The sequence below is a fragment of the Protomyctophum bolini genome (genome assembly GCF_963924005.1).
Source record: "Protomyctophum bolini genome assembly, chromosome: 12".
NCBI classification, from domain to species: Eukaryota; Metazoa; Chordata; class Actinopteri; order Myctophiformes; family Myctophidae; genus Protomyctophum; species Protomyctophum bolini.
In genome coordinates, this window is record NC_137873.1 from 28,877,756 (window position 1) to 28,905,229 (window position 27,474).

General features: G+C 40.9%; 1 protein-coding gene across 1 annotated transcript; it reads right to left on the minus strand.

The window, feature by feature from the left end:
• Nucleotides 1–2,652: 2,652 nt before the first annotated feature.
• ahrrb (aryl-hydrocarbon receptor repressor b) lies at nt 2,653–27,039 on the minus strand (the record flags this gene model as incomplete). The annotated part of the gene is made up of 8 exons (XM_080779003.1): nt 2,653–3,724; nt 3,949–4,148; nt 5,226–5,359; nt 6,043–6,193; nt 8,275–8,364; nt 8,872–8,981; nt 24,165–24,346; nt 26,978–27,039. The coding sequence occupies 8 exons, from the start codon at nt 27,037–27,039 to the stop codon at nt 2,653–2,655; spliced, it is 2,001 nt and encodes a 666-aa protein (XP_080635129.1).
• Nucleotides 27,040–27,474: the final 435 nt, after the last annotated feature.

Genomic DNA, 27,474 nt, shown 5'->3' on the forward strand with positions numbered 1-27,474 from the left:
GCGGTCTGTCTGAAGAGCGCAAACTGACTGTGAAAAGTGGACTGACTAAGTAATCAAATGGCAGGTGTGGGGTTGCCATGGCAATCAATTGGCTAAGGCAGGAGCTGGCCATTATACAGGTGAGGGGACTTAAGCTCATTAGGTCCACTGGCAGAGCCTGACCAGAGCCTTTTGTGGCGGTTCTGGACAATCGTGTATCCCACCGACTCAAGGCCGGGCAATGCACTGTGGTGGTATGGAACTAGTCAAATTTGAAGTCGGTGGGGCGAACGGTTCTCGAGTTACCTGGATTACAGACGTACGTACGTACGTACATACACATGTACAGAGACGTGGTGCATTTATTATAAAGGTGGTGCATTTATTGTAAGATGGAATAAAACATCATGGAGAGCCAGCACATATTTGATTGGTTGCCTCTATGAAACTTTAGTAATCATAATGTAGTCTCTCAAGACAGACTGTTGCCTCGAGGAACAACAGGGGTCGCTGTTTTCCCGAATATTTGACGATGGCATTCTCAGATTGGTCATAATGTGCATATTGTTTTCCAGGACTACTATATTAAGAAGAGTATCTCCTCTGACCCCTTATGAATATCAACTGTTGCCCTCCATGAGGCGGTTTAGAGTCCCTAAATATAAGAAAAACAGGCTAAAGAACACTTTTGTACACCAGTCTGTTCTGCTTTTAAACCAAAATCAGTAAACCAGAGGATATGTTCTTGTCTGTTTCTGTGATATGTGTCCTGTAATGTATCTTTTTGTAATGTATTGTCTGTCTTGTCTGTAACTTCAACGGTGATGTCATGGACGCAAAACAAATTTCAGTGCAAGCTGACAGTAATGTGGTATTGTATCGTAATATTGAACAATACAAGTGTAATAGGCCTACTGTACCATTAGAAGCCTAAAACTGGAGTATGAATAGGCCTTTACAAATGGTAATTAATGAGTTATAATAACCAAACAAACAACTGAGAGAAATTGCTGGATTTCCTTGATGGAGAGAAGTCAACTGTAGGGTAAACTGCTTCTTCCTTGACTTCCTGTATTTGCATTTACTCTTTTTTTTTCTCCTTTCTGTTTCTCACACACAATAGATCAAAATAGTAAATAAAATGACATTGACAAATTTGTTAGACAACTAATTAATGTAAAGAAAATTGTCAGGCAAACTCAACATTTTATTTGTAAATAACTAGTGACTAAAGTGATATTAAAATAAAACATTTCTCTCGTATGCAAACAAGGTTAAGGAAAGTGGGGTGAAGACGATATTGAGCACAAAGAAGTGATTCAAATCAATGTTCCACTTCATTCTTCTTGGTCATCAATACAAAAACTGAATTATTAAGGATGATAAAATATATAATACTGACTACAATCCACCTAATCCAGTTGAAACAATTCAAAACAATAACGTTATACAAACACTGGTAGAAATGTACTGTATATACAGTGTAGTTCTAGAACGAAAGAAAGAAAAGACCTGTTTTCTAACATTTTACTTTTAGATGATTTGGTACATCCATATTTCTTATTATATTCTTCCAAGAGATCAGAATGCATTCCCGCAATGAAATGTCTTGACACAAAATGTAGAAACCTAAGAAATGTCAAATATTATTGCAACCTTATTATCTTATATGCGCTTAATTAGTATTATTAGTAACAAACAGTACAGACCCAGTGGGAAATACATGATGCTGGCTGGCTTACACCATAAACCTTGAGCCAAATAGCAGATAAATTAATTTCAAATATACACGAAACCAAAACATGTGAGCACAATTTAACTGCATCGCCATCGAGTGAAGGTGACATTATTCTTAAGGGGTGACATTATTCTTAAGGGCTTTTTAGACGGGATAGGATGCAATGGCCTCATACAAGACTCACTGCTTCTCATAGCAAGAGGCAAAACCACTGAGACCAATCAAGGAGATGGACACAATGCACCACTGTTCAACTGCTGTCTTTTGAATTCATTACCCGACACATTCACTCATGCACCCGCACTTGTAATGTACCAGTACCAGTAACTTTACTTTAAAAAGCAGTTATAAACTTTTAATAAAACAGACCGCAACAAATTTGCTTTTCCACCAAACCATTTTAAGTCAGTGTACAGTAATTGAGTAGTTGTATAATGAAACTCTGTTCCAGATTGACAAGTTCTGGACGATTCATATCAGCATTGCAGACAAGCGGGCGAGACAAACACCATACTTTAATATGCATGAGCCCGTTTCCTGCTCTGGTCTCCAGATTGGCACCTCCATTGTAGGGAACTGATATCTAAAAATCCCTTACGCCAGATGACCAGTGACAAAAATGACATTCAAACATGGAAGTTGAAATTTCTCCTACCGTATATATTTTACCCTGGTCTGAAATGATCTAAAGGCAATTTTACACAATTTAAAGCAGAATCCTATGCCAAAATGTTGACAACTGAGCATTCTGCCAATCATGTACTTGTATCCCCCCATTCCACCCAGCTCCTCACGCTAAACCAGAACATTATAACTTCAGTGAATACTTGCTACTCTCATCAGCTCAGGACAAGTTGGTCAGAAGTGGATATCACCAGTGTCTACACATGAGTGTCACAAAGAAATCATACAAATCATCGAATGTTCCTGTTCACCTACTGCATGTAGGTATATGGGTTCGATTTATGCGCTAATGTGTTTAAACCACAGTTGGGCACCAACATGCCTCTGTGCAACTGTCCAATGTCCTGACTGTTGGTGTCTGACCATGATGGAGAGTCCAAAGGTTCCCTCTTTATTGCCTGGACCAGGTTTTGGCCTCTGAACTCATAGTCCAGTTGTTTCTCTGCCTGGTTCATGCTTCCATTGTTATAGGCTTTATGGTCCATGTTGCTGTTCTCATATCCATGGGTAAGGCAACTTCCTCCTCCAGACTTGGGTAGTCTGCTTGCGGCAGCAGCGGCATACAAGTATTTCTGGTGTCCATTGATTGGAGAAGGACTGAGGCTGGCCCCGCCTCCATTTTCCCCTTTGTTTCTGTGGCAGTTGTTGTAATGGTTGTAGTGGTCTGTCTCCATTTTGACGTCGTGGCAGGGGTAGTGCTCTGCATACATGGATGTAGCATAACGATGTTTCTCCCATGCCCCGTTGTGTCCGATAGTATACAGGCTCCCACCTGTAGTCTCAGAGTCTGAGTCTTGTTCAGTCTTAATGGCGCTCCCAGGTAGCGTCAAGCCATTACAGCAGTCTAAACCAGATATGTACTTGCCATCTGCCTTCATCACACCTGCATCTTCAAAGTAGCTCTCCACATCGCTGGGAGGACCTTCATACACTTTACCCCCTTCCTGTCTATACCCACTGAAATCTTTTCCCATGTGGGAATGGGTGTACTTGCCCTGTTTACCCGACAGGTAGCCAGCCCCTGCTGGGTGCTTCCGAGCTGAACCTGCCTGTCCCCGTTGAGAGTCCCAAGGATGGGGATGTTCCAGGAGGCCGCCTGAAGTTTTGGGCACACCTCCCGTGGAAGATAAGCAGAAGTTGAGGGGTTCATCCTGTGGATAGAATCCATCATTGCAGTAACGCAGGGCAGGATCTTTAGAGAGTGGAGTCCAGGGGGTGTAGTGGTGACATGGGTCACCTCGGGCCGGAACCGAGCTCGTCCAGTTGAAAAGAAGGAAGTCGCTACTGTCACATGATCCCCGGGAGGCGCGGAGCTTCTTGTCGCTACGGGAATGAATATAGGACCAATCAGACATTGCCCAGTTGCTCATAACATTACACAGATCATGGTACACATTACATTTTTATAAGGTACCGTAAATGGTAATGGAATATTTTTTGAAGAACTTATCCATGCCCATTCGTGACTTGAGTCTCTTTATTTTATTATTATAACTTGAAAATATACTAATACTATACTATAATATATACTACAATATTATATTCACCTATGTTCCAGTGTGGCTACAATTCCTCCCTTGGTCTTGCTGCGGACAGCCATTCCCTTGAGCTTCAGATCGGTGATTGAGGGCACCATGAGTGGCACTGCCACACAGAACAGTGCCAGCTGGGGGGGCACCTGCACTCCTGACTCCGTCTTCTTCTTTTGGCCCTGAAGAAACTTGAGCCTGCCCTGGAACTGCATACTCTGGATCAGCAGGAAGAATGCAGCAGTTAAAGGAGGAGCACCTCAACCATTTCCCACCTTATCTTCATATAACTGGTCCTTAAGAATGTTCCTTATAAGATGGCACCATGTCTGTCAAATCACTCTTTAGCTCAGACATCATTCGTGGTCATTTCAAACGAGTTCAAACTTTTTATATTATTTTTTAACAACAATGGCTTCTATTTCAACATGATAACTTTCCAATAAGAGAAAGACTGTAGTTTCCATTGGTTTGGATTAAACTATATCATTTGTAGGCAGGTTCCAGAACATTCCACATCAAACCTTTGAGACAGAAGTGGACAGAAATGAGCATTAGTGAGGAGTAACTATATCTACACAAGGTAGTGCTACTTTAACAGCTTCACTAAAGGACAATGCTTTAGTGGTTTTAAAAACATAGCACAGTGACTGCCTTTTTAAATGGTAACTTTACAGATTTTAAACCTGAATCCTTTTGGTTTATTGTGACATGTGAATATCTGACATAACGGTTCCCAGTGCATTCTGTGTTGAGAGTTCTCTCTCTCACTTTCACCACCAGCTCGTGTAAAACTCTTTGAAGTGTGTTGTTTTGCGTAGGCTGGCAGGGATCTTCTGCCAATTGAACAATAGGAGAGTGACATTAAACAGTTAAGATGTTTTAGTAATGAAAGTATGACTTTCATCAATTTCATGCATGATTTTAGATCTTGTAGTTTGTATTATTCTGCGTTATGTTTGAGCTGCATGATTGTGTACAGTTCATGGCACTTTTTTGGCACAAATTAATCTAAAGGACCAAAATGTTTAATGTAACGTATAAACTGAAGGCACCATTATCCCTCGATGATTACACATCATATGAATGCACACGCATGGGCATTGGGCATGCACCTGTATACACACACAGGCACTAGCTTTTTCTTACCATTTCTAAGAGGAGGAGAGTACATTGTTTCTTTAACACCAAACATGAACTACCGGTATCTCAATAAACCCTTCCTTTAACGTTAACATGTCCCAACATGGGATAGTAAATATAGGAGAGTATAGGCAGAGGAACACATGACTCACCAGAAATCCTGAGGTGCTGTCCAGGAGGCAGCGGACACGAGCAATGAAACCGCGAGATAGGAATGGAACCAGCTCTGACGGAACACCATCCATCTCCTGAGCACTGAATAGACTGCCCGCCACAAAGTCATCACCTACAACACACATAAGAATGCAGTACATACACAACACATTGAATTGCCTCCATTGAGGCAAAAAAGTCAATTGAAGCTATCATCAATAACTTGTCAACAGTGAGTGAGCTTGAGTGCATTGACTCATTGTCAATGAACTAGCCTAATTATGAGCAGGATCAGTCAGATAGTTACCAGTGAGTGATTCATCCCCACTAACGTTAACTCTGTCGGGGTCAGGGATTGCTCATGAAAATAGTGTGTTCCAAAATGATTGCTCTCCATGGTGCTGAACCCTTAAGCTGCATTCATACTCCAGTTTGAGGTGATAGCTTTTCACCGCGGTGTAGTTTTTTAAGGGTTAGAAAACTACAACATGTCATTCGCCTCGGACACCGACACATCTCCGTTTTTACTGTCAGACAAGTCCTTTCACTCTGGAGCTATCACACCATTCACTGATTGGTCTAGAAGTTGGGTGGGCGGTTTTGCAGGCACGGGGTTTTGCATCTGAACCAGAGGGAGGCGGGGTCAATGCTTAAGGACATCACCGCGAGTATGATGGCCTCGACTCATTATGAAGGTGATAACTCATCACCTAAAACTGGAGTATGTATGAGCCTCCTGCTTTTAGTTTGTGTGATGTGTTTGATTGTTGTAAAGCGATGTAATTGAACTTGACGGTGTGGAATGTAGCGCCTCACCTATGGTGCTGGATACAGCAGAGTCTGGGTTGGCAGCTTGTTGCTGGGAGGTCTCAGGAGGGGGACACATGGACCAGTGTAGCTGACGTTTGAACTCCTGTCTCTCCTCCACATGGATGTAGTCAAACACATTCTGGTGCATCACATCTGTCTGAGAAATGGAGAGTGGTAGAGACTCAAACTCAAGCTGGTTCATTACATCTGTCTGAGTAACAGAGTACGTACAGTAAGTAGGCCTTACAGAGCCCTACGGCCCATAGGGCAGGAGCTTATCTCCAGTTTCCTTAGCGTAAAGCAGCTTGATGAACAATACAGTATAGTATACTGGACATGACGCTATAGTACCCGTGATGCTGTGTGCCAGTCAGGGAGGCTTTGGGTCCCGTTTGTAGAGTCTTTGGTATGAACCGGCCAGGGATTGAACCCCGACCTCCCAATCTTAGGGCGGACACTGTAAATTCAAGACCACTGAGCTCGTAGTGAGAAACTGAGTAAGAGAGAGTGCGTGCGTGCGTTTGTGTGTTCGTGCGTGTGTGTGCATGAGTGGGCAAACACAGTGACATAGCCAGGATGGAGGGTCTTGACCCTATTAAGCGTTAACATCAGGGAGTCTTTATTGTGTGTGTGTCAGGAGCGATGACCTCTCCACTTAACCTGCACCACGCTCCACTTCACTACAAGCAAACTACACTAACGGACACACCACAAGTGTCGGGGCCAGACGGGTAGAGTGAGAACTATGGCACTTGAGATGGACGTGTGTGTGTGTGTGTGTGTGTGTGAGAACAGTTGAGGATGGAGAAAGAAGTGCTAGTGAAGGACACAGAGCAACAGAGTTCAATGGAGGTGGAGTTGGGGGAAGTAATATAGGAGGAGAGGATTAGGATAATTGATATTATACACTAAGGAGTTTTATGGATAGAAATTGTAATACATTTAATTATGGGTAAGTGCCCTATTGTGAATGAATGCCAACTTTGATGAGTATATGCTTACAGAAACAGATAATATTGGAATATATTTATTTGGCATTCTGTGCAAACATTTAAATTAAATATACTTAACTTGCTGCAACTTTTAGCCCCAATTGTTTACTTGTTTCTTTAATTGTGTCACCTTTAATTTACTTGCGTATATAAAATAATGTAGTGAAAATAAATGTAATACATTAATTAATATTTAATCATTATTTAATGTTTCATCTTTGTTATTCTTTATACATTTTCACACTGCTGATACTTCTGATCTTGTTTTTGAGAAATGTATTTGTCATCAATACTCCCTTTCCCCCTTTTGTATTTTCATCCTTATTTTTCCCTTTCTATTTCAATTACTCCCCCCCCCCCTCTCTCTCTCTGTGTGCTTCGCGTGACTCCAGAGCTGCTCGCATGACGGCAGACATTCTCCGCTGATGAAAAAAGCAGGCAACCCCAGAGCCAACACTCGTAATTCCTCTCCTCGTTCCACACCCTCCCTTTTTTCCATCTCCAAGTCTTTAACTCCCCCTCCCTTCCCGAACACCCACCCCCACACACACACACACACACTCAAATATTCACCCTCCCGATAATATCCGTGTCTGCAGACACGCAAAGGCTTCTCCTCAGTGCCACTGAGAAAAAAAGACACGCTTGGTTTATGACGTGGTACTTTAGCTCTGTCTTCCATGAAAGAATTTGAGAACTATTGTTTCCAGGATTTCAGAATTGTACTGTACTGTATGCAAACACACACACACACACACACATTCCACATTGGCCTTTTTTTCCATCTCTCGACTTGGTCAACCACATCTATACTTTTCATTCAAGAGCCTGGTCGCCAGAGAACATGTTGAAAAATGATGCTGAAAACGAAGAAAGAAAAATACCCAAACAATATTTCTTCTTTCTATAGATGCGGATCATGACGACTCAATCCTAGATATTTTTGTCATTTAAAGTACTTCATAACTGAGACTGAGAGTGTATTATTTACTGTTCTGTGCCTATCAACATGGAGCTGAGTCGGCAGTGGTGGGCTTCGCTCTGCATGCTCAGTGGCCACTCCCTCATTTAACGCCTCACTCAGGGGCACTTCACAAGGTTAAATCCTGCTGCTGTCACGTTAGCATTTATTCTCTGGCAAATGGATTTGTTCTCTGGCAGAACTGGAATGACATAGATACAGTAACCATATAGAATACACATACATACACTTACAGTAGGCCAACAGAATATCAGTGGAAGTTACCTGATGGAAACCTAGGTATTCAACGATGGAAGAGGAGGCATAGAAGATGAATCCTTCACTGCTGATCACCAAAGCGAAGCCTGTCAGTGACTGGCAGAGAGGGGACACCAGGGTGTTGTTAAACTCACATTTAAATGGTCAGTGGTAAATTATGCTCCATTTTGCTCCAAAGAAGGTTCTACTGAACGAAGACCCGCCCTTACAGACCCATTATATTTTTCCGTAGAGATTTCTGAAAATATTTATATGCCATATTTTAAGCCTGGAACCCAGCCATCCAGGCTTTAATTGTATGATAATAGATTGAATAAATCACAGTATCAAATCATCAAGAGCCTGGATGGCTTGGTTGCAGGCTTAAAAAAACATGTGTATAAATATTTACGGAAATCTCTATGGGAAAAATGAATGGGCTTTCGATCGGTGGTGTGAAAGACTGCTATGCCCTATACTATAGGGCATAAACAAATGCTATAGGGCCTATAGCATTTGTTTTCCGGTTCCATTTGGGACTGGAAATTCCAAGATGGTGAATTTGAATTAGCTGAAATTGTGCCTTCAAAACGGGTCTCTAGAAAACCACTGGGTGACGATTACCTCCAGCAGAAGGTCACTCTCAACCACGGTGGAACCCAGGGAGGTGCAGGCCTGGGCTGGGGGTGGAGTTGGCTGTGGTGATGACCTTCTACAGGGCTTTTCCTGGATGGCTGAATATAGTAAGACAGTATGGGGAGAGAGAGAGAGTGAGTAGGAAGTTAAAATAAAATACATTCTGAGAAAAGTGTTCACACTGCATGAATATCTGATAGCGTGCAAAGTGGACTGCTGTACCACATTAGGCCAACACAATAACAACATGAGTCAAATATTGTGAGTGAAGAGTGCAGCACAGAAAAACTTATATTTATTGTACTCTAATTGGTTTTAAACCGGGACCATATACTGTAAAACCCATTAGTGTCTTCTTACTGAACCTGTCGTGTTGTCAACCAATGTCGTTAATCATGCCTTTTAATGTATAAATATAAGACATACAGACAGACGTAATGACTTTAAACTTGGCCTCCCTATAGTTGGTCATTATTGGCAACCATTTGTTTCCCATTGTTTCAAAAATGTGTCAGACAGCAAAAATGTACAAGGTTTCCGCCTGACAGCACCAATGGGAGTGACGAGGAAGAAGTGATAACAAATGTGTGATGTCACGATAACATGGCGTGCAACGTACAGTACATGTGGTTCACCGATTGCATTGCTCATATAACAGCCAGCCCTGTATACATTTGCCATGGCTAATGCATATTTGAAATGCATCCAAAACAGAGAAAAACACTTATGTTTAGCCCACGATTCTGTGTGGCCATATCACTAACATTGCATATGGGAGTGGAGAAACGTGTGATTGCTGTGGTCACACACACACACAGATATATTTTTTAAAGCAGCCATGTACACGCCATGCACAAACCAATGTGTACGCACGCACACTCCAGCATGTGATGATGTGAGTGCTGCAGCTCCAGGGGTGTGTGAGCTGCAGGGAGTGATCCTGCTTTTGAAAATCGTTCCAACAAATTCTCTCCGGTCACGCACCCCATGCTGACTGCTGACTGGTGGGAGGGCAGCGGCCAATCAACAGTCAGGGATTATCGCAGCGGGCTACTGGCGCTGCTTCATAGAAAGCACATATAGTGTAGTGTAGAGCTATAGGAAATTAGCGTAAGACAATTTGTAGCAGGACAGCAGGCAGTCACGCACACACAAACAGACACACGCGTGCCATGCAGCACGCACATGGATACAGTAAACACTGGAAAGCATATGTACACAGTAAAATCCTCGGTTAATTTAACTATGAGAGTGTAAAAGTGAGGATTTCACTGCACCGCCCCCCACACGCATGCACGCACAAATGCATCATATACTTGCACCAGAGCCAACAAAGACACGTGGAACACATGTGCATGAAACTGGTCTCCATTTAAAACAATAATACAAGCAGAGCAGATGCTTTTGCAGGTGTCATTTTGTAACCGTAAGGCCAGTACAGTCCTGTGCCTGTGTCAGCATGACTGACACAAATGACACATTTAATAATTGTATTTCTACCTGATGATTACTGGCGGCAATTTGAACAGGATAGTGAATATCACGATGGTTTCATATGAAGCTTTTTCTTTTGTACCTTTTTTTAGTTATTGAGTTATTCCTGCTGTAGATTCCAACCACATATTTATCAATGAATGTTTTGGAGCCACAAGGGCCATCATGTGGTCAACACACTTAATTTCTCCTCTCTTCTTTTCTCTTCTCTCTTGAGGCCTCTTCCTCTCCTGCCTCTCTTCAGCCCTTCCTTCATGTCTCCTCCCCTTTGTTCTCTCCCTCTCTGATGGTAGCAGAAACATATACAGCAGAGCCCAGAGGCACGCCATTTCTCTCTGACAAATACGCAAATACCACCCAGGCCAACCCCTCTCTCTCTCTTCCTCTATCGATCCAACCCTCCACATGTACACCTATATGGCCATCTCTCATCCGTTGCGGTGCTTAGATTATGTTATTAATCCATGTAATTATCTTATTATATGCTGCTGCATTTGGAGAATGGGGCTCCAAACCTCTAACTTCGAATTGAATATGTATCCATCCATTGATCCTTATTTTGTATCTATCAATATATCCATTCATCCATCTACCAGCATTTATTCTGATGGCTGTCTATCTACATATCCATGCTGTTTCATTTCAATCCATCCATCCATCCATACATCCAACCAACCCGCCCTCCCTCTGGCGAACTCACAAATGCTAGATGTTCATCACGCAACCCTGGAGGGGAGCGGAGGGGGGGAGGGGCTGGGAGTTTCATTGCACACATGTCACACACACATACAGTATACTGTACATACAATCCACCCACAGCAGTGATCACGCATGTAGGATACACCTGCTCCCGTTAGGAGGAGGAGGGAAGGTTTGAAGTCCAACTTGTGTGACTCATAAGCTCAATTCTCAAGTGTCTCTCTATCTCTCTGTCTCTGTCTCTGTCTCTGTGTCTCTCTCTCTCTCTCTCTCTCTCTCTCTCTCAAATCTCAACACGGTATCAGAGTTTAGAAAAACTATATTTAACTGCAAAAATATAATATAATACAATAACCTTTTTACAGCACATATACTAAAACATCAGAGATATGAGATGATGTACTAAATGTAAAATGGACATGTGAAGCAAACACTGACATTCGCTTTTAGCCTCAAGCAGCCATGGAATTTGCTGTGTACTTCCATGCTCCCCAGAGATTGGATTACCACATTTGAATCCAGGGTTAAATGATTATGTGGCATAAAATACATAAAAGTCAAATATAATTGCCAACATATCCTTACATCCACACAACAGTGAAAGCCCTCAGATAACACCAAACATAATACTAGTGCGATTGTCATGGCAGTGGCTGTTTCCAGTTATCAGACACCAAATATCTAATTTTTAAATTAAACTCATGAGATCACCCTTGTGGCTTTGTGAGGCAGCTGCATTTGAAACGCACAATAGAGCTCTATTCTGTGGTGATCTACCCTTAATTGACAGACCAATGACCCAATGCTACAGGTCGCCAGATGGGGCAACAGGGTAGCTCTCTCCCACCAACCTCTCTCGTGCTCCTGAGTCCTGTCTGACATCACATGAGACCCTGCGAAGAGGCCAATGCCGAACTAATAGGTCCAACTCAGGCACGGAACTTACATACATAGCGGGGCATTCACACACCATAAAAAAAAGAAAGGAATCTTTACTTCATTTTTACCAGACCACATTAAGTATTAACACGCTAGAAGAGAGGGCTGAGGTCAGACTAAAGGAAGAAAGGAAAGAGAGAATAGAATGAGGGTATAGAGAAAGAGTTTGTGAATGAATAGAGAGATAAAAGAGGGACAGTTTGCAGGGACCAAAGTCCACAACTTGGCTGTATGACAGGCCGCAGGTCGCTGACACAGTGACTTCCAACTCCAACAAACAATAGAAGCCTTCAAGCCTTCGTGTTTGACTGTGTCTATTCCCCAACCATCCGTTTGTCTTATGTTACAGTTAATCACTTAAACTATATATCGTTGCCTTCGGGTGGAAATCTTTTAGAATAGTGAAAATAGACAATCTACGAGCTCACAAAGTGTTGCATCATGTGTTGTGGTAGTTTCACTAGTTTTCATAATCACTCTTGTGATTATCATAATTTTACGGAATGAAAACGGAGAAAGTTGAAATGTGGAGATGTGAGGTTACTGCCCGACAGCAATGATATACAAATCAAACAGATCTACAAGCTCCCAAACTTGTGAACTTACAGATCTTGTATTTTTCATCATATGTTTCCTGTTTTCATTGAAAGTTCAACTACAGTATTATTGTGTGTTATCATTCGCCACGTCTCTTTGTATTTCTATGTCTGTACTAACTAGAGACAGATGATCGATATTTCTGTAAATGTGTTAGCCAAAGCAAATTTGATAAAGTCGAAGAAAGGTCTCCAGATGCATGCAGAACAAATCATTCCACCTATGCATTGCTGGAACTTGTGTGTGTGTGTGTGTGTGTGTGTGTGTGTGTGTGTGTGTGTGTGTGTGTGTGTGTGTGTGTGTGTGTGCGCACACACACGTGGTGGTTGCATGGGGAGAATATCCGGCTATGACTTAGGAAATTTGAGTCTCATTAGCAAGATGACACTGTGTGTGTGTGTGTGTGTGTGTGGGGGGGGGGGGGGTCCAGTTCCTCCAATGGTTGTGACAGGGTCAATGAGGCCTGAACACTTCAGGTTAAAAGCCTACTGCATGCCTCGCCCCAGCAGTTTTTCAACTGGCAAACCCACTTTCTGTCCCCCCCTCAAAAACACGCGCACACACACACTGCAAAAATGTACACAATAGAGGCAGATTTCTGCAAAAAGATGAGTACACTACACACAGACAGGACAGATGATGCATGCACTGAAATGTTAACTTAATTATATGGGAATTATATTTATTTATATCATTATATTTATTAAGCGTATGTGCAAAAATGTAACCTTTAGTGGAAACAGGAATGGACAATGGAATACTGAAAATGTTTCCCCATCTTTTTAGTGGCCTAGTTGGTGTTGATATGATTCCATTCTGGGCCATGGCATCCATCCTTTTCAGTTTCTTCCCACCAGATGTTTTTTCTTTTTACCAGATATATTTTATTGAAGTCTTGTCTGATGCCTGGAAGGACTTAACAGAAATGATTTAACATTAGCTCTAAATATTTGATTCACATAAACTGCAATGAGGATCTGTGCTCAAATCTGATTCTGGTAGTGAGGAATACTAATACAGAAACCGTCATCACATAATGTGACATGTCAAGGTATGTTTTCCACCCAACCCTAACCTTTAGCATTAAAACTGATAAGCTCTGGGAAAGGTTTCCTCCCATTTGACCTCTTATCACATTCATCACAACATACAAGATGGTAAACTAAACTCACACATGCATGTATACACACACACACACACACACACACACACACACACACACACACACACACACACACACACTCTTTGACTTGTCAAGTTTGACTTTGACCTTGAAAGCACATACGTATTGATGGACAGCTGCCATCATCTGCCACCATGAACTGACAGAAAACCCTAGGTGTTATTTAGCTAGGTAGAGAAACTGATGTCTAGCTGTACAGTAGGTCTGCAGGTTCCAATCATGTGCCTGCCCAGGACAAGTGTCCTTGAACAAGCACTGAATCTACTGCTGCTCTACCACCTGAGCCAGTGCATGATCTGATTGACACTCTGAGATTGAGTGGTGCTTATTTTTCACCAGTTCTTGAAAGGAGGCATTATGTCGGCTTGTTCTGGATTAGACACTGTCAATGTCCTTCCCATTCCCTGACAAAATGACTGTTTTGTGTTTCTGTTTAACTGCTCGTCAATTGATGGGATGATGTGGTGAATTATATAGATAATACTTCAGTTAAATTGCTTTTCTTGGTTGATTAAATGATGGATACTTGAATTGAACCCTGAATAAATTATGTGTAACTACTTTAACATTAACTTCCACCACAATTTAGACAATGCTTTCAGACACATTTATTTGGATTTAGCAACAAGGAACATTGTATAGAAATATTTTGTTTATGTTTACTTCACATATGTCTGAACTTAGTCTGAACAGTGTGCTGGGTCCATTTATGTAAAAATTAATACTATTCCAGTTATATATCCATTTAATGTAGATGTTGACAACACATCCCCTTGGTTTGACCAGACCTATTGCAGAGAAAACACAGGAATGCCCCCTCCCCTGTCACCTATGTTCTGTCTTCTCGCTTCTCCTCTCAATCTTTCCTCTGTCCTCCACGCATCCCTTGTCTTAGTCCTGTCCTGTCCTGTCCTGTCCTGTCCTGTCCTGTCCTGTCCTCTCCTCTCCTCTCCTCTCCTCTCCTACCTCACCTTATATTTCTTGTGATCTGATCTTCTCCCACTCTCATCCTCTCCTCTCATCTGCTGTAGTATCCTCTCCCCCTTGCCACAGGCTCATTTTTGCCTGCCAGGTCCCCTGTGTTTCCTCGCTGTAATCGGCAGATCGTTTTCATGGCATCTCTGAGGTCAGAATCTCAGTCTGTTTGAGTCACGCAAGCCACTCGCTCACTGTACTGTCGCTATACACGCTACCAAACATAGCCTTGTTAAAGGCACATTGCACATGTAAACACATACACACACAGCGGACAATCATAGAAGAGGTTAGAAAGGTCAGTTTGTGGTTCAAGTTTCTTTCATTCTGAATCAGCTGGTTGCAGTTACACAGGCAGACTAGTGTAAGCCATTGTCTGTGGGTCGCGCCAAACTTTTTGAGAGTTGGTTGCAGCGTGTCGTGGATTCCGTGCTTATTTTTCTCAAACTCTTCTTTTTCCAGCACTTTCTCTGTTCGTCTTTCTCTTTTGCGTCTCTTCTCTTCTATTTGTTTTGTTTGTCTTTCATTTCAATTATTCTCTCTCCACGGCAACACGGCATCTCTGAGCTGTGAGATTAACTAATTCATGCAATCCAAAACGACGTCATCTCATCTTATTAAACACGGACAGACGCTGATGCTCTGACAAAGACAGCCTAATACCTGATCACACGATCCCCGTACTTCTACCCCTAGCACAAAGGGACACAAAGGGCTCCTTGTGGCCCTTTTGTATCAACCAAAAGTTCATACAGAGATCATTTATAGCAGTGTTTCTTAAAGGTTCTGTAATGTAAGCGATAATGTTTTGGTTGAAACTGAACATCTATTGTCAAAAAGTTAACGCTCTCCAATAGTAATCATTGCACACAGTGTTCACATTATGAGTAAAATGCTGTTACTGTACATAAATATGGTACATTATGAACATAACTGCGCAAATACTGGGTTCTGCATCCCCTACATGTCCCTCACTGAAGGTGCAGGTGGGGCTGTACATGTACTGAAGAAGATGCTCAGTTTCTTCTAACTGCAAGCATCATCATACTGTAATTTTATTTCATCTCATCTCATGGTGGGAATGCCGGAGTTTTGCTGATTTGATAAACATTTTGAAGTTCGCTATACAGGACGTGGCTGACCATTGTGCGTATAGGTAGCGACGGCACTTGGTTGCTTTGGCCATGGTGTGGAAGTGAGGTGTGGTCTCAGACAGACATATGGTGCGGTCCCACACAGGAACAAAGGACATCATTGCTGTGGCCGTGACAACGCTTTCATCTGCTTTGATGGGGGTGCTTCCATCACCAATTAGATTCAACTCTCTGTTGACACCCAAGCTGATGGGTTGTATCGTGGGAGTCGATGAAGACCTCACTAGCATTGACCCCTAAGTGATCAGGAGGGAGGGGGGGGGGGGTCAAGGGTGCTTTCCGGTGAATGCCTATTGTATGTGCTTATTCATATTTGTGCCCATGCCTGCATATCGTTGCTGTCACGCAGGAACCTTGTATTTTTCATCTTTAAAATAGCTGCTCTACAAGCTCGTATCGCGGCACTCAGTGCCGCGCTATATGAGCTTGTAGATCTCCTATTTTTCAATAGCTAACATAATGCTTAAAACATAATGCTTAAAACACCAAAAGGGGTTCCCGTCCAGAAAAGTAAAAAAAGGAGTCAATCTATATAAGCTGCTATTTATGCTATGATTGAAATTAAGTGTGTCTGTGGGTTTTATAAATATTGAATGAATGAAAAGTATTATGTGTGTAACATGTGCGTGTGCATGTAACTGAACATGTTGGAATCAATGAGGGCCACTACATTGTAATTATTTAGCTATTTATCAAAGGTTTGGTCTGTTTGTGTGTGTGTGTGTGTGTGTGTGTGTGTGTGTGTGCTGGTCTAATTGTGTGTGTGTGTGTGTGTGTGTGTGTGTGTGTGTGTGTGTGTGCGTGTGTGCGTGCGTGCGTGCGCGAACATGCGTGCGTACGTACGTACGTACGTACAAGGCGTACGTACGTGCGTGCGTGTGTTCAATACAATCATGGGATCATGGGTCCTTGGAAATCAGCAAGGAGCCCTGTGTATTTCAGGGTTTTTATGCAATGCTTAAATAATTATCTTCACATCACGGTATATATATACTGTATATACTGTAATCTATCTGCCATTGCCATTGACAACACTATGTTATCTTGTTTTTCTAGTCTCTGGGAACTTATGTTGTGGATTTAACAATACATTTGAATTCAAATACCGGTATGCAGTCAATTTTATGTATTCTCTGTACAGTACTCAAGTGCTACTTTGTGCAATATATATAGCTGTATGACTCTTCTTCCTAATGTTAATCTGCAGTAACAATCCTATGTCATATAGCAGCTATCACAATGTTAGGCAAAATATATTGTTGACAAACTCACATGCATGCAATAGTGAAACCTAATTATTGTAAACCTAAGTGAAGATATCTGGAATAGTTGAACATTCAAATGATTCACAGGACAATCCTGTTTTCATTTAACTCTGAGAATGTACAAATAGACACTGAGGATTTAACTGCACTGGTTTCTTGACTGACAAAAACGAATGAGGCCAAGACTTTAAATTGGGAAAATGTGTCTTTGTTGGAAGTCACGCATTCATATTGTTTGCATTAAGCAAAAAATCACTCCTTAACCACTTTTAACCTGGTGTTGCTATTTTTGGCATGTTTGGGCATATAGATGAAAATATCCAAAGACGTAAGAAACATATTTTTTACTATAATGTACATTTTTTAAAGTTTTCAAAAATAGCAGATCTATAAAGTCACAACATGTCATGATGCACGTTCTGAGCTTGTAGATGGGATATTTTGATTATATTTTCAGAACAATCAAATATTATTATGAATTAAGAATCCTATATTCAGAATCCCGGCTTCAGGACAAAAGCATGTCTTGTTGCCAAATGGCTGGGGTTCTAATCACAGAGCCAAAAGACCAAGCACAGTGCCCCTCGGCCTGTAGGATGACATATTGGGGTCATCCCTACCTCACGCTATAGCGTGACGAGTAATCGTTTTCTCCTCTGTCTGACTCTATACAGCAACATCCCCCCTGGTCAAAATACCATCACTCTACGAGGGCATAGTAAGCCTGAGCAAATACATAATATATGCATTTACATTGTGTTCACGTGGGTGCCTTTTAAGCTCGAGCATTGTGTGAAATATGAGACTGCGACCTATGCACTCTATGGACAGCTTTGTTTTATTCATCGGCTGCTTGGAGATGCACATGTGATATCATAGGTTTGTCAGGCATGAAGTAATGCAGATGTTTGGATTCATTAGAAAGAAGATGGCTTTTTCTTACACATAAACATGCAGCCGCATGCGTGTGCATGGGCACACTGCTGTGCACACGCATGCAAGTATGTGCCTTGCACACACGCAAGCACTCTTTAAAATACACCACCAAAACCAAAACATTTCATCACACATTCGAGATGTGTTTTGCTTTGATGTTTTTTATTGGCTCTATTTATATATGTTTTACATGTAAATGTGTGTTTTCTTTCATTTTTTTCTATTTTATTGTCCTGTTTTAGCTCAATTGAGATGCCAATGTGTTGTGTGCGGTACTGAAAAACAGCCTTGTGCCTTGTGGTTGAACCAGTTAGCGCACAGACCTATGCTCCTTGTGAAGTTGAGTAAAAGTAAAAAAGTATTTGCATTAAAATATTACTCTCATTTAAGTAATTTTGCAGAATGTCCCATTTCACACGTTTCCCAAATAATTGTTTATAAATATTTGCCTCTGATTAGTAGAAGTAAGAAGTATTGAAAATTGGAAACACTCCAGTAATAAGTCCCAAACACATACTTAAGTACAATACTTGAGTGAATGTACAAGTTACTTTAAACCAGGGGTTCTCAACGTTTTTGGCCGGGGACCCCGGAAATGTTTTGGCAATGTCTCGGGACCCCCGCCCCGCCCCCTCCCGACCCCCAATATAAATTGACTGCTACAATAACCTTAATAATAGAGACAATACATCATAAATAAATACTGAAACCAGATATAATATAATTAGGGAAGATGTATGCATGTACTATGTGTACCATGTAAACTCTTCATTTCCATTTTCCAGCCATTCAGTTGCAAAGAAAATAAAATAAACGTTTTTTTTAATATAATTTGGGGACCCCCCAAAATTATTTGGCGACCCCCTGAGGGGTCGCGACCCACGGGTTGAGAACCCCTGCTTTACACCACTGGAGATTGCGGCAAAGAGATTGGGTGTAAATAGAAAAAAGGAGTGTCCCTGGTATAGACCCTTGCGAGACTCCAGTCAACAAAGTATTTAAAGGGTTTAAGTGGTTTAAGAAGATGACACAGGGGATATTCAATCAATGCAGTCGGGAACCAGAGGACGCATTTGCATCCACAATGATTGTGGTCACATGCATCCCCTGACCATCCCCGAATGTGGTCTGGGTGATTGCTCAATACATCCTCAATGCATGTGCAGACCAGTGTTTAGAGCTGTCCACTTGTGATTTGGCCTCCGAAGATGCATATTAGTGCTACGCGTATTAATAAATGATTCAATAAATCAACCAATCAAATACTCGTCCACATTTTTCCAAACGCTTGAAACACGTCTAACTACTGTACAACTGATTTGTCTGTAGCCAGATTTGGCAGTAGCTGTGGAAATGAGATAAACGAGTTACAGGCGATTTGGACTCGTTCAGGCTTGACAGGGTTTGACTCACACATTATTGAATTGTATGGTTGACATGTTCGCCCATCACTCACTTGCTCTTTCTCTCTCTCCTTCTATCTACACTATGTCTCTCTCCCATCTGGCAGGGTCATGCAGAGTGGAGTGCTATCTAATGCCAGAGTTATTATACTGGTTGCGTGCCAGTGTTGCGTACCAAAAATAGCATATCAACAAGTTCACAACGATTGAGAGTAGCTTGTGAGTATAAATCAGTGTAATTGCTTAACAAGGTGAGTATTGCAATTGTGTCTGAATAGAAACTCCACGATTGCTCCTGTAAAAAACAATATCTCCTCAGTCCTCACATATAAACACTTTCATAGGCAATAACAAGGAAATCGTGTTTTACTTAAATTTACGTGTAATATCTAAACATGCAGAATGTTACCACGTGATATTTTAACATCTGTGACTGTGTTGCCATTGCCCAACACTACAGTAAACAAAACAAAGATGAGATCAATGGGGAATATACTTCATGGAGTACAGCTGTGGATAAAGCACAAATCTTGTCATACATTATATCAGGGTTGATCGACCCATCAGTGGGAACGTAAGAACACTAGCATGGCATGACACTGGTATTTAAAGACTTTTTGTTTGGAGAGTGGACTAGAGTTTTTTCTTCATGAAATTTCATGGGGAATATTTTTCTTTGGATCATCTTTCTTGCTTTTCATGGATAGTGTGACACAAACCTATTCTTGAAATGAAAATTGCAACTGGATTATGTCTTTTGTTTGTGAGGACTTGTGAGACAGTGTGCACTTGAGGCAGTGTACTTCTTGTACACTGCCTATTGAACCAGGGGCGTGATAACGCTAAAGTCTCACTTTGGTGCTCCATGCACGTCACTCTTCAACAGAAACGTCACTTTAAATATTAAATGACTTTTACTTTTTTTAAATTACTATTTCATTTAGTTCACCAGTTACGTACATGTGCATGTTCACACACATGCGCATATGCACGCATGCAATTGCATGCAAGGCAAGCACGCACGCACCAAATATTGAATTAAACCAGGCATAATGGGATGTCGCTTCACATTTACACTGGCACACACATGCTCACTACACACATGCACACTCAGCCCTCTTAACGCCAATGTAATTGTGTAAGACAAGACCTTAACAATAGTGTTAAGGTCAACAAAGAGCTCATGCGGTGGATTTCACAGGCAGACAGACACACACACGCTGTGTTCTCTCAGCTCTGTTCCTGTTGAGCGTCATAGCAGACGCCTAAGCTGTCTGCTGTAGCAGGTCAGTTACTTTAGGCCTCTGTTATATGGTGACAGCCCAATCTGTACAATTACCAGGCAGAGACTAGACAAGAACTGACACACACCAGTGGGTAGTGACCAGTGAGACATGTGAAGAGAGAGAACAAGTGTCCACAGATCATAGTCCCCTTCAAACAGAAGACACACTGGGTGAGCTCCAGCTTTTCTCCTAGGTGATAAGTTGAGTTATCTCTGTTTTGTTCTAGTTTCAATTAAATTGGACTTTTACTGAATTATAGCCAAAAAAATTGACCCCAATTACCCCCAGTATTTACAGTTATTATTAGGTAATGTAGAGTAATGACCATTGCTGACCTTTTTGACGGTCATATCATTCTGTGCAGCCTTTCCCTGTAAAGTCTGTAATAAACAGTTTGTTAAATCGGACAAAACTCGGACTTGGAGTTGAATCCTGCCAAAAATATACATATCTTATACCGATACCGTTTAAATAATTTAATACGTCTTGCGTCCCTGATATGGTCACTGATGTCTTTCGTTTTCTTGTCAAAAACACAACATTCTAATGATGTGTTGAACCATCAATCGCTTTTATTGCTAAACCTTCTCAGTCGGTGCAAAATGACAGCCAATATGGCCAGCCAGTAGATTAATTGAACCGCTGAATGTCATCTGTTTCTAGTTGAGCCTGGCCATGGCCCAGTCATGTTCTGTATGTACATTTGTCCATCATACATACATTTCCATCATGGACAGAGGTAAGGTCACATCATCTCTAGGGACAAGTCCCATGTATCAAGTCTCATGTTTTATGTCCTTATTTTGGTCAAACTGACTGAAGCTTGCCATCGCCTCAGAATGAAAGCTTGATGTGCATGAACAGAACAGAATATATTGTCTACGTGCACATGTGGTGTGTGCACATGTGGTGTGTGTGCGTGCGTGCGTGCGTGCGTGCGTGCGTGCGTGCGTGCGTCATTAAACCGGCATGCATGTGGAATCCTTTCGCCCATTTATTTAGACAGGACAGTAGAGAGAGGAAATTGAGGGCAGCAAGAGGGTAAGACACAATGGGGTGTGGCTGGAGTGTGGGGGTGTCTTGGTGCATTGTTTGCAATATGTTGTCTGCATAGTTTTTGTTTGCATACATGCGTGTACAATACTGCAGCCATGTATTAATACAATTTTCTGGTTCACTATGCACTTATAAAAAGTGGAGAGACAATACAATGATTTCATCTCACAATGCTCAGGGATTTCAGTGCGAGAGACTACGTACATCCAAACGAACACATACATGCACACATCCACTCACGCACATGCATGTGTTCTGGTAATCATTTTGTTTAAATATAAATATGGAATGGACCCTTACAATCACTGATACCCACAAACCTATACTGCTTATTATTTGACTCTTCCAATACATTTGTTCTGACATTCAAGCTTGATTGTTGTGTATTTTATCCCAAGCTTGTAATTTATAGCATATATTGTAATATTTTGTACATTATTATGTTGTAGTATTCTTATTGAATGAATCAATGCATCCTGCTGTTGCATGCTGTTTGACTGACTTACTTAAACCTATAATTTGAGACTTTTTTGACTGGCACAAGCACTCAGTCAAACTGTTACAACACACACCAAACTGCCGAAACCGCCCACAACAACCGAGCACCACCACCACTCAATCAAACACAACATGGCCACATTAAAGGCCCCTGTAAAATGGATTTGAATTTAGTATGTTCACACGTAACAAAATGACTGGTTTGTGACCAAAACGAAGCACTGTATTTGGTCTCGATTATCATCATGTCCAAAGACTAGCCAGCCAAACTAGTCAAAATGTTCTCATTTCTTGTTGTTAGCAATGGGCCAACAATGCCAGGTGATTGGTTTGTTCCACTGTCTCCTCCAACCGTGACTTGCAAGCTCCCCCATCTGGTGTGGATCGTCACTGAATAAACAAGTTCCAGTTTGTATGTGGACATTTGCTTGCAATTCAACAGCCTGTTGCAAACACACCAAGTTCAATTTAGTAGGTATAACAACATGCACGCACGCACGCACGCACCCCACACACTGACACTGTCCTCGTGTCAGCTGCACAGTAAAATCCACAAGTACACTGAAACTACAAGATTTAGTCAACCTCAACTCCACTGCAATATTATACAAGGCTCATAATAAATCACTTCCAAGCTGCACCTTCAGGGAGTTTAACCACCTCGGCTTCGCCTCTGTGGTTTAACTCCCTATCGGTGAATTTTCTCCCGACAATGACCACCTAGCCAGATATTATCTCGCTTATTACATGGCTACCTAACATAAATTAATAAATTGACTCAAAACAACACGAAAAGTATTCCATAAGTTTGCGCTGGCTGTGTCTGCCCAGCTGCAGTGCAAATAGAATCCATTTTCGGGTACTGTTTCGTCTATTTTTCGCTCAAATGTTTTCAAAAATATTTTTGAGAGCAATGTTTAGATGTAAATAACATTGTGTGTCACAGTGTGTGTTTACATGGCTGTCATGTTGGAAACAGCAGTAAATCAAACGGGGCGCAGCCGCACAGCTGGTGCTCAGAGGGTTTGATTAGGCAGCGGTCTGTTATAGAGCGGAGCGGTCATTATCAAGATATAACTCACTGCTGAATTCAGTGATTGACCAATCAGAATCAAGCATTCAACCAAGCCATGGCTCAGAGGTCCAGGCACCTTGGCTGGTAACCCAGTCTGGCAGTGTGCCGTGGGTTCGACTCCCGATCCCGACGGCCTTTATTGCATGTCTTCCCCCCATCTCTATCCCAATTTCCTGTCAGCCTACTGTCTGTCCCTCCATAAAATATATAAAATGTAATAAATAAACATGTATAGTATAATTTATGTATATAGATAGATATAACATTTAGTTGTATTTTAATGTAGCTTCATGATACTTTATTTTCAATTGTGCATTTCATATATGCTACTGTGATATTTTATTATATATATATTATTTTTTTAATTATGTAAATATGTGGGCTTTCTGCTTCAGCCCATACCTTTTCGGCTAAAATAGTCACAATGTTGACTAAGTAGGCTACTGTACAACCAACCATTTGTTTTGTTTTTAAATGGCCGAAATAAAAATAAACTAACTCACTAAATGGACATGGGTTGCAACTGTACTTGCTGACCGTTCCTGAAAGGTTTATGACATGACCAGCCCTTTTCTTATAAAGTCATACAAAGCTGTCAATCAGGCAAATGTTCCCCCCAGAATAGGAATAATAGGGATATAGCGATGCTGGGGTTCAAGCAAGTCCTTAAGGGTTACATTTGTACACTCTGATTTTACAGTATGTCACTGGCACTGCCCACCTTGGAAGAAGCTCTTGACACGGAGGTAGGAAACAGCGAGGCGGAGGACAGACAGCTTGTCCAGCTTGGCGATCACATCTGGGGTGAAGGGCAGCAGACTGGCCAGACGGTCAAGCTCTGCGTTGAGACGGTCCCTGTGCCGTTTGGACGGATTGGTCTTCACAATGGATGCCGAAGTCTTCCTGGGGTGGAGAGGGGGGTGGGACAGACAGAGAGAGAGAGATCAGGACAAACTAGTAAGAACTATAAAATATAACTTCACTGCTAACAGGCATGAAGGAGCCTGAAACTTTCAGTGGAAACCAGTGCTCACATCTAATATGAGAAAATCATATAACCCCCCCAGAGTTACAAATAAATTAATTAATACTGAGGACTGAGTTTATTTTTTACAGAATATGTAAAATGTTCTAAGTTGCCACTTGGAAAAATAAGCTTTTTCACCACAAACGTTTGTTGCACTCTTTCTTATCATTTTGTAATTTGATGTAGGCCTACTGCTTTGACCCTGTCTTGGCCAGGTCTCACTTGCAAAAGAGGTACATGTACATGTACAATTTGTGCAAATTAATTGCACCTTTTAACCCTTGGAGGCAGATTTGAAGATTCCTCCTTTACAATGGTGACAAACAATCAATAAAGAACCATGCATTATTATAGTGTTAAAAGGAAGGAAAAAAAAGAAAACATTGAATCTGAGTGATTCCTTATTGATTTTACATGTACAATGTATACACAACCTGACGAATCAACCAATTATGTACAAATGAGGCTTGTGACTTGTGTCACAGTCCAAGCACTCTCTCGTTCCTGCACCTCTGCTTGTACAATCTAAACATATTGTAAAAAATCACACTTGCGTGAAGTGATAGTCACTCTTATCATCATACAGCATCATACATTAGCCAATCAAATCATCACATTCTGTGCTCAAACACACCAACAAACACACAAAGCTGTGCATTGGCCCTCAAAAATACAAAATAAATATCTTAAAGCTGCAATCAATAACTTTTATGTCCTACCTGGGATTTGAACCCAGTCTCTGCTATGATGCAATCAAAATAAAAAAATAAAACATACATATGACATTTTAATCAATTAGGGTACTGGTTCTCAAAGTGGGGTCCAGGGACGCCCAGGGGTTCTTGTTAGTTGGTTCCAAGTTAGCAATAAAATTCTGTTTAACCACTTTAACCCTATCTATCATTTGCTATTTGAAACGAGCTTGTAGATCTGTTTTCTTGAAAAATGTTGAAGATGTTTTAATAATTCTGAATATTTTAACAACAAAAACTTTGTATGGGGGTCCCTTGCACAGAATATTTTAGATGTCTGTAGCCAAATACACATTCATGTGGGGGTCCTTGACAGTTAGAAGGCATGTGACGCAGCCAGCAAAGAAACATTTTAAAGGAGTTGTTCACCCAAAAAAAATATTTTTTATCAATTACACACCCCATGAAGCCTTGAATTCATGGAGATTCTTTTGTTTTTGTCGCATTACTGAGCCAATTAATTTGACACTATAGACTCCGCCGGTCATGAAAGTATTGGCTAAAGAATGCAAAGTAGTTGAACATTGTTGAATTTGTGGTTGTTTTAAAAATAGTAACTAAACATGCTTAATTTGAACCTTTCAAGGAAATTTGAATTAATCTGAAAAGATTATTTTGGTATTTGGCAGAATAAGTTTGCATGTCAGTAAATTCTAAATGAGTAGCCATAATTCTTTATTGATTTAATTCAATATTTAACAAATGTTTTAATAAATATTAATTTTAAAACATTAACATTAAGATAATTTAAGTGTTATGTTCTTATGCATATTGGGTGGAAACCAGTCTGAAACATTCCCTTTTTTTTACAATATATATAGCCTATATAGTTTTTAAAATATAAAATTGTAAAAAATAGCCAATCTACAAGCTCACAAAACGCAGCGAAGATCTTGTAGATCTGCTATTTTCACTACTTACCGGTATGTGCAATGCTTGCATATGATGATGAAAACCCTCCTGTTTAGACCCTTCAAATTTGACTTGATTTTAACTTTACTGTTTTATTGCTTTTAATTCTTATCTTTTATTGGGTATTTTAATTTTAATTTATATTTTTTTCTTCTTTCTTTTCTTCCTAATAAAGTTGTCCTTTTTTATGTTCTCTCTCCTGGCCCCAACACATGTAAAGCATTTTTGAGTACTTGAGTACTAATACTATATAAATCCCTGATATATTTATTTATTTATTTATTATTATTATGACATACAGTTATGAAAATAAATAAAACATAAAAAGTTGACGTATGATTATAGGTATAAATGAGGTTTCTGGCAGCTGGTGTTAGCTGGTATATGTAATGGATTCATTCTCACTCCCAAGAGTATGATTTTTAAATTGTCTGCATATTTTTGGGTCTGTTTTGTAAATGTCCAAACAATTTCCATTTCCTTTCTCTCGCCTTCTCGGCTCATCTTCTCATCAGTGAAGATATATGTTGTCAATAGTTTCTCTACAGCTGGTATCATAAATATAGGTTTGTGTATGTGCAAACCAGTTGCAAGTGCAACTCTGTTAGTATTGGTGTCAATATAAGGAGGAGGATGCGAATTACCTACTGCTACTGTAACAACCAACAGGTGACAGATCATGAACATACACAAAGTTTTAACAAAAGTTGTGTACTGCTTGTTAGCAACTCGAAACGAAACACAAAATCGACAATTCTACAGAATTAAGGTATAGGCCTACCATACTTTCAAGAGGCAGTTAACAATAAAATGTTTAGCAAGAGTAAAAGCAATAAACTCAACTGTTTTTGGACAGGTTTCCTCCTCTTCCGGCCAGCGTAGAGACACTCTCCTGGTGGAATCATCATCTGAACATACATGGATAGATGGGGGGGGGGGGGGGGGGAAGAAGTAATTAAAGTCATAAATATTATTAAACTAAGCGTGCACAGTGCACACGTATAGCCTCGTACATAGAAACCATTCAAATACACCAGATTTAATTATTGAATGGGTGCCTTGATTGGCAGTGGGGAAGAAACAATGGAGAGACAGTAAATAAAACAGCAGTGTAAGCAATTAAGTGGCCACTCAATACAATACACTTAGATAGGCTATAATTAGGCAAATATATTGACTCACCGAAACGTGTTGCAGACAGTGTCCACTGTCCAGTTTTGAAGTATAGGTTTACAGAGTAAATAAGTAGCCTACATAACAGTCAGGGTTTGTTTTTAATCTAGGTTTTCTTGGATAAAGTCGGAGCCATTGGTAAAAGATGCCGGGTTGGGTGTTTTATA